Raw genomic sequence first — 8,454 nt, forward strand, 5'->3', positions numbered from 1 at the left:
TCATTTTAAAGTGAATCCACTCACTTGATGACTTTTAAATAGGCACTTATGTCTTAAAAAAAAAAAAAATGTACAGAGTTTCAAAATGCCGGTTCTACTTTGTGGTCAAATCTCCTTACATGTCAGAAACCCAAACGGGGGGGTGAGGGGGATCATACAGGAAATGAAAGTGACTTTCCCCCTGCTCTCCTTACCAAATACAAACTTGGGCCCTTGTGGCATATCATTTCCCTTGCTGCATAAAATCATTTCCATAAAATCATGGAATTGCAGACCCTCAGAGCTAGAAATGTCATAAAATGAGCTGACCTGACTAGCTCATTTCAGAGATGAAAACATGAGAAAACAAGAGTAAGTGACCTGAAACAAGGAGCCCGGCCTACAAGAAAGAGGTCAGAAGGGGTGCTGTGTAGCAAATGCCCACATGGGGGATGCCTGGCAATCCCTAAGCCATCCCAGACTCCGGGACACATGAGCAGTGAGCTCCCGGGTCCTCTAAAGGAGATCCCTAACAGGCCCTCAATCAGAGAGGAATTTGAGGTCAGATGTCTCCTTTATGTCTCTGCTTCAACCCACATAAATTCACAAAGACCACTTTCTAATGACCAGTGCCTCTTCAGTGAGCTTTAGGAATTTGGGTCAGGGGTCCTGAGCTCAGGGCAGTAAGGGCTCCTCAGTTCTGACCCAGACAGAATGGGCTCTGGTCTTCTGCTTTGCCAGCCTAAAAGATCTTGGACATAATACCAACTGTGGCTCAAAGGATACGACAGGCATCTGGTATGAAAACACACTGAACGACTGTAAAATATTTATTGTCCTGCTTTACTAATTGCTTCTATTACTATCACATACTCACATGCAATAGTAAAGTCGTTTTATTGCACTCAAAATGATTCCTCTCAAATTAGGTTGCTACTGGGACACATTCAAATTCAAGAAAGCCTGCACTAAGCATGTACTAAATGCTAAGCTCTGGACTAGGGGATGCTAGAAATACAGAGACAAATGAGCCAGGCCTTGCTTCTGGGGGGCGCGGGGTGCCAGGCAGCAGGTAGCAGAGGGGCTCTCCCGGAACCCAAAGCCCAGGCTGGGTGCTGGTACATGCCAGAGTGCCAGAGTTCCTCCCTTTGGCATCTCTCCTCTCCCCACCTATTAATATTTCAGAGTTTGGATTTGGCTGGATGAGTCACTCGGCACCAACAGCATTTTGAAAGGAAGGAAGCAATGAATAAAAAGCTAAACAGCAAGAGTTCACAAATGTCAGAGGGTCGTGTCTAGGTCATGGAAATAGACACTAGTGGCCCAGACGATGGCCACATCTTTTCTTGGTTTGCACTGTGACTATTTTCAGCTCAACTGCAACTGCCTGCAGACCTTCATATCTCTGAAGCCAGGGTTTACTGCAAACCATCATCTAAAAATATGCTTTCCTTCCGAAACTCATTGACTCACCCATCTCTTTCATCAATCATCCCCAGGCAGCCACCATGTCCGGTCGATCATTCCTTCAAGATGTATGAAATGTTTCTCCTAATCCAACCCTTCCTGCCTGCCCCCTCCTGCCCCGCAGTGCCAGCCCTCTGCACTCAGTCTAGATTCCTGCAGGGACCTCCCGCCAGCTCCCATCCGTGCAGCTTCTCCCCCCTTCTGTCCACCCCACATGTCCAGGTCAGACAACACCTACTAACGCCAGTATCCAGCAGGTGGAATTTCCTGATCCGAGACATTCAGTGGGATGACAGAGGACCAAGCTGGAATGACCCTACACTGGCAGGGCGAGAGTGGACAGGACGCTATTCAGCTGGGATGGTGGGAAAAGCGTTATGAGAATATAGGGTGTATACTCCCCCTAGAAAACACACGAACAATAACAGATCATGACATTCAGAATAGTTCGTGCGTGTGTCACCTTTATGATTCATGTGAGAAGTGGGCTTCTCATGGTCCTAAATTACATTTTAGTCACTGTTGTCAAGACAACAGAATATAAAAACATTTCATTATTGTGTGTTTGTTTTTTTAAAGTGGCAAGCCACTGGAGAGCCTCTCCCCATACCCTGAACCATGCCACCACCACCCCCACTTCTCACACAGTAGACCAAATGTTTCTGGTTCAGCATGTAGCAACTAGTCATTGATCCAAAGATATTACCGTAAACTGTAAATGTGCCCTGGGAAGGCTCGATCTCAGTCAGTTCCCATCTTAGACTGCCTTTCTGAACGTCCCACACCTGCAGAACATCCAGCTTGACAGACAGGACTTGTGTTTTTAAAACACCAATTCACACGATTGCATGTAATACGCAGCTTTAAAACAGAATGTGCAAGCTCCATGTATACTGACAGGAAGCTCACCTTGATAGATCACTAAGTTACAAATAAAAGGCAAGACATACAACAGTGTGAGTACTGGTGTCTTTCAGTAAACACAGGGGAGGGATATTTGTAACATACATACGTATAGAAAGCACTCTGGGCACATTAAGAAACCTAACAGGGATAGTCTGTGCCAGGAAGGGGTCAGAGCAATATGCTAGACTGATGGGCAAGAAGAATGGAAAACAGATATCTCATTGTACAATTGTTACACCATAAAAATGTCATGTGACTATATTACCTATTCAAAAAATAAGTTTTAAAAAGGCAATTGATTACCTCTATGGCCTCCTCCAAAAACCCATAATTCCAGTCTAATCACGAGGAAAAACATCAGACAAATCCCCATAGAAGGACAATCTACAAAATATGTCCTCAAAACTGTCAAGGTCATCAAAAACAAGGAAAGACTGAGGAACTGTCGAGGCAAAGAGGAGCCTAAAGAGACGTGGCAATTCAAGTTAGGTGGCATCCTGAATGGATCCTAGAACAGAAAAGGGACATTGCATAAAATAAAGAAATCTGACTAAAGTATGACCTTTAGGGGTGCCTGGCTGGCTCAGTCAGCAGAGTATGGGACTCTTGATCTCAGGGTCATGAGTTCAATCCCCATGCTGGGCATGGAGCCTACTTTAAAACAATTTTTTTAATAAAATAAAGTATGAACTTTGGTTCATAATAATGTATCAATGCGGTTCATTAATTGTAAAAAAAAAAAATGTACCATACTAAGATGCTAATAATAGGCAAAACTGGATGTGGGGTATACAGGAACTCTCTGTAATATCCTCTCAATTTTTCTGTAACTCTAAAACTGCTTTACATTTTTAGAGAAAGTTGAGGAGTTTTCTAAAGACACTGAAACCATGAGGTGGTAGGATGGGGGCAGGGAGATCCATTGTGGTTGTATCAGGAACCTAAGAGTAAATGAGACCTGGGCAATTTGCCACGTAGCAGTTAAGGAAGACCTCCCTCCCCAGCCCCTAGTTTGTCTAACAGAATGTGCTATGGGAGCAAGAGAAGAAGAAGAAGCCAATTCCACCTACCCAAAGGATGCAGAGAAGGCTTCACAGAAGAGGGGACATTGAGGCTGCAATTAGGGGACAAGGAGAGGCTATCCTGGGCAGGAGAGATCCAAGCACTGGTTCTGCCACTTTCTGGCTCCATGACCTGGGACAAGTCACTTATCGTTTCCAGGCCTCAGCATGCTCATGCAAGCAATTCAGGGGATGCAATAAATGGCCTCTACCATCTATTCCAGCTCAAAAAAACCTTGACACATTCAGATGGGTTCTCTCTCCCCCCAAATGTTTCCTACTACTAAGCAACATGCACAGTCCCTGACCTCAAAACTGGTTTCAGAAGGCAGCAAGGAGCAGAGGACGGAACAAGCCCCACCCGCCCTGCACACACACACCTCCCCAAGACTCAAGCTCATCCATACATTGAACCAGTATGCCTCGGGCACCATCCTAGGCACGGAGGACACAGTGATAAAGAAAATCGACAGAACTCCCGGCCCTTACGGCGCTTATGTTCTGGTTGGAGGGGAATCCTTGTCGGAGGGGGGACGGACAGTAAACAAGATCAGAAAGCACATGAGATGATGAGGGCTGTGCAGACCAATCAAGGAAAGAAAAGAGACAGGAGGGATGTGGGGCAGGAGGTTTAGTCGGGGGTGGCCGGGGACAACTTGGCTGAGCAGGAGACCCCCAAGAAAAGGCTGCAGGATGGAGGCAGCCGGCTCTGCAGCTTTCAGGGGGAGCATAAGCCAGGACCTGCTGCGGTGTGAGAGCAGAGAGAGTGAAGGGCACCAGTGGAAGTGGTCAGAAACATAAAGCCAGGGAAGTCAGAGTGCATGGAGAGGCCTGGCCGGGCACTGTCAGGACTCCTGGAAGCCACTGGAGGGTTTTAAGCAGAGTGGCATGATCTGACTTGAGTTTTAACAGAATCACTCTGAGTGAGAGCTACAGACAGGTAAAGGGGGCAGTGCAGGAGCAGGCCCCATCTGGGTGGGAAGGGGAAAACTTGGGTGGTGTTAGGGGAGGAGGGCGGGGGAGGGAATCCAGCGAGGAGAGAAGGCCACACCACCTCCCCCTCCAAGCATCCACCATAGGGGACGTGTGGAGGCCTGCCTTGGAGCACACTTTTCACCAGGTGGCCCAGGAATCAAACCTTGCATTCAATAGAAGCGAGAAGAAGGCTCACAAACTGGGCGTCTGTACATAAAGTGTCCCTTTATGGTTATAAAACCCATTAATCCCACTGCAACTGGAAATAAAGCAAACAAACTAGAGCTGTGGGCTTTCTGAAGCCCCCCCAACAGAAAATACCTGTGAAAAGAGAGTCCCCCCGCCCTTAACCAGCTGCACACTGCCCAGGAAAAGGACGCTATTATTTAAGCAGTGTGTAACTGTCCCACATTACTGGTATCGCTGAAACTTTCAGCATGGTTCCAGAAGCCGGCCGAAGAAGCGAAACTAGTAACCAGGGCGGGCAGGCACAAAAAGCCTTTTGCCAACTACTTAGATATTTTAATTCTCCGTTGCCTCAGTAGCTAAATGAGCATGGAGAACAAGCAGGAGGAGAATACTAATTAGAGCTAATTAGACCCTGCCCTCTTCTGCCTCAATCCCCTTTATAAAAAGCCCCCCTCATTCAAGGATGGTGGGGCTAAAATGTAAATACCTGGGGTAAAAAGCAGTCTCCAAACCAACCCCACTGTTTGCACCCTGCTGCCCTGTTATTTCTGAACCCAGGCCCGGTTACCTGAAGAGAGCTGCAAAGCCAAGGCCAAATTCCAGCGGCCCCCTCACAGGCCACGGGGGCCACAGAACCTGTGGTGCAGGGGAGAGGGCTGCCAACAGGAGCCCACAAAACAATAAAGGGCTCTCTTAGGATTCAGAGCATTCTAATTTGCAGGGCATTTCCTGAAAGAACATTTGATTTTTTTTTTTTTAAATGAACGATGATAGCAAACATGACTCCAGTCCTGCAGCAAGATCAACACCACACTCCTCCCCTTCCTTCTGGGGGAGCGAAGGCCTCACCCCAGAGAAACCCCTCGCTGGTTCTGTGGGAAGACCATGTCCGAAAGTCCTGTCTGGGGGCTCTTGGCCACGGGATGAGGAGAGCAGGAGATAACGCTGGGACAAGAGGGGTTGTCAGCCTGCCAGGACTTGTCTGAAATGAGCCCTCTTAAAAGTCTGTTTCCTGCTGCATTAGGCACAGGGATGGAAGTGTAGTGAAAGCAACAGATGGCCAACTTGGCCACGGGTCTCGGGACACCCAGGCAGGCACGGCCCTGCAGGTCACCTCTTTCTTTCACTGTGCAACGAAGGTTTTTCTTTCCAATCATGTTCCTAGCAGCAAGACAGGAAACTCGCTCTGGGAAAAGTACCTGCAGTGCTTCAAGAAAAGAAGAAAAGAGAAGGAAGAGAAAAGAAAAACTGTTTCAAACTGTTTGAAGCTGGCTCGGCAACATTGGGGCAGTAGGAGAAATCACACAGATAGGAGTCAGCCCCTTCTAACCTTGAGAAGCTCCAGGGCTAAGAGGGAGATGACAGGTCTGGAAGCTAGCGATGCGCTTGCTGTACCTGGGCTCTGCTGACCCACGGTGGGCTGGCTGAGTTCTCACAGAGCAACAATGGAAGAGCTGGAGAGAAACCGCCATGGCTCCGTGCTTCTCTCCCTGCCTAAGCTGCATCGCATGGGACAAAGGGCCCTGGACTGAGAAGATTTGAGATCAGCCGACAAGGAAAGTGGGCAAGTCACTTCACCCTCTTGGGCCCATCTGAAAAAATGGAGATCATTGTGAAGATGCATGTGAACTGTGAAAAACAGAAATCACAATGCAAATGGAAAGCAATATATGAAAAGAATTCTTCACAACTGGAAACATTTGAGTTTTTATTAGAATCGGAGAATGTCAAGCTGTAGGGGAACTTAGAAATCCTCTCCTTTAGCAGTTCCCAAACTTTGGGATTTCACAGAACATTAAGAACAGAACAGAACAAAACAAACAGAAAGAGAGGAGGGGAAGTTTACACAGGATTGCCAGATTTTTTATTTTGCCTCTATCATCACTATAAATTATTAAAAGAAGTTTTCCCACCAAAAATAAAAAAGGCATAATTTCAAATTAAAGGACAGTCCTTGTGAGGCAGGGGACCACCGGCAAAGATAAACTCCTATGTGTGACACAAGCTTCATCCTTCTCTTTTCTTTTCCCTGAGGAGGCAGGAAAACACCAATGGGCGCTGGCTGCCAGATGGGTGTTTGGAAACCACGGATCTGCTCCAAGCTCTAGAGTGATTATTTTCCCATTAAAGAAATCTTGCTACAGTATTAAGTCTGAATTGAGGCCTAAAGGAAGTTTTTGTTTGCCCAGAACCCTCCGCCTCTCAGTGGTAAACCTTCAACTGCCTTCCTAAATGAGGCACCCCAGAGGAATGGTCCCCTCTGGCTTGGCAGCCAGGCACGAGAGCAATCAAGTATCTTGGGCTTGCAAGCCAATGGAGCAATGAAGCACCCCAGCACACAATTATTTCCTCCGGGAAAGGGGAAAGATTGGAGCTTCCTGCTTTTTTTGGAGGGCTGGGGGGTGGTTTATCTGTCTGGCAGCCAGGCGCAAAACAGAGCATCCTCCGTTTAGAGTCCTAACTGCCACATCCATCCGTCTCCGAACTCTGAAAACTTACAGCAGGTAACTGAGGGCTCCTCACACAGCGACCGGCCAGTGTCGCGCCAAAGCAATCGCACACCCCCTAACCCTCAGCCCCAGAACGCTCCGGAGTTAGGGGAATGTTCAGGGGCGAGCGTTTGTAAATCTCGGGATAAAGCCAAGCAAAAGGAATCAGATCGGGAAGTCCAGGTGGGGCTGTGGCTTGGGACGCCGGTCTCCCTTGGGTTTTGCGACGGCTTGGGGGAGGAAGCGAGGGGATCACAACTTTAAAGGAAGGCGGTGGGCCTGGGGGCAGTGAAACTCTAGGCTACGCTAAGGGGCCCTGAGCACCCGCGGTTCCAAGAGACAAGCCCTCTCCCGAGTAGCCGGGGCTCCAGCAGGGACTCCAGGTCTCTCGCACCCCCTTGCTGCCCTTCGCCTGAGGACCGGGGCACCCGCGGCATCCGTCGGCGCCTCCCCGCAGCCCGCCCGCCCGCCCCCGGCCAGCCACAAGGGCCGCTTTGTGCCCGGAGTGCGGCGCCCCGGGCCCCTCGCAGGGCTGGCGGCGGCCCTCCCCGGGCACTGGGCGCGGGCGCACGCGGGCCGGTCAGCAGCGGGGCAAGACTGTTTACACAGGAAGGGAAGGCTCCTCCTCGGCCCGGGACTGACGGACGGCCGACGACAGCGCGCCGGGGCGGCTGCTGGCTGCGCGCGGGGTGGCGCACGCACCTCGCGAGCCCCCCACCGGGTCGTGCCCCGCGACTCGCCCACCTGGGGGGCCGAGAAGAAGTTCTCCCCTGCAGACCGCGCCCCCGGCCCGGCCCTCCACGCCGCCTGCGGGCGGCTCCTCGCGGGACAAAGTTTCTCTGCGCCGCCGGCGGCCCGGCTTACCTGGGAGGCTGGGCACGAGCGCGCAGAGCCCGAGCAGGCAGGCATACAGGGGCGCCGCGGCCCGCGGCATGGTGCGGGCGCCCGGCCTCAGCGGCGGCGCGGGCGACGGGCTCCGCGGGGGCCCAGGGCCGGGGCCGGAGCGCGGGGGCCGAGGGCGGGGGGCCGCAGCCACATGCCCGGCTCACAGCGCCCGCGGCCGGGCGGGAGACGCTGGCGGCTGCGCTGGCCCGCGCCCCGCCGCCACCATCCCTCCCGCAGCGCTCGCAGGCGAGTCCCGGGGCTGCCTGGGGGGGTCGCGGCTCGGGACTGCCCCGGCGGGCGGCTCTGGGCCCGGGAGGGGCGGGCTCCGCGCTGGGGCCGCGACTTCGGCTCCGGGACGCGCCACCACTCTCTGCCCTCCGCCTCCGCCCCTTCCCTTCCTCCCTCCGGCCCGCCAGGCTCCACTTTCCTCCCTCCTCTCTCCTCCCCTTCTCCCCCTTCCAAGCCCCCGCCTGGCTGCCACACGGTCAGTTTACGGCGGGGCG

At 51.7% G+C, this 8,454-nt stretch overlaps 1 protein-coding gene across 4 annotated transcripts in view; it reads right to left on the reverse strand.

The window, feature by feature from the left end:
• The window catches only part of ITGB5 (integrin subunit beta 5), a 118,367-nt gene extending 110,331 nt beyond the window's left edge, over positions 1 to 8,036 (reverse strand). The window contains exon 1 of one of the 4 annotated variants that reach the window (XM_040621350.1): positions 7,931 to 8,036. In XM_040621350.1, coding sequence (XP_040477284.1) covers positions 7,931 to 8,000 — 70 coding nt within the window. In that variant the 5' untranslated portion in view covers positions 8,001 to 8,036. The remainder of the gene's footprint in view (positions 1 to 7,930) is intronic. The other 3 variants (XM_040621349.1, XM_040621348.1, XM_040621347.1) reach the window with 3 other exon arrangements.
• Between the last annotated feature and the right edge of the window lie 418 nt (positions 8,037 to 8,454).

Source organism: Ursus maritimus, unplaced genomic scaffold, assembly GCF_017311325.1.
Source record: "Ursus maritimus isolate PB19 unplaced genomic scaffold, ASM1731132v1 scaffold_4, whole genome shotgun sequence".
Classification (NCBI taxonomy): Eukaryota; Metazoa; Chordata; class Mammalia; order Carnivora; family Ursidae; genus Ursus; species Ursus maritimus.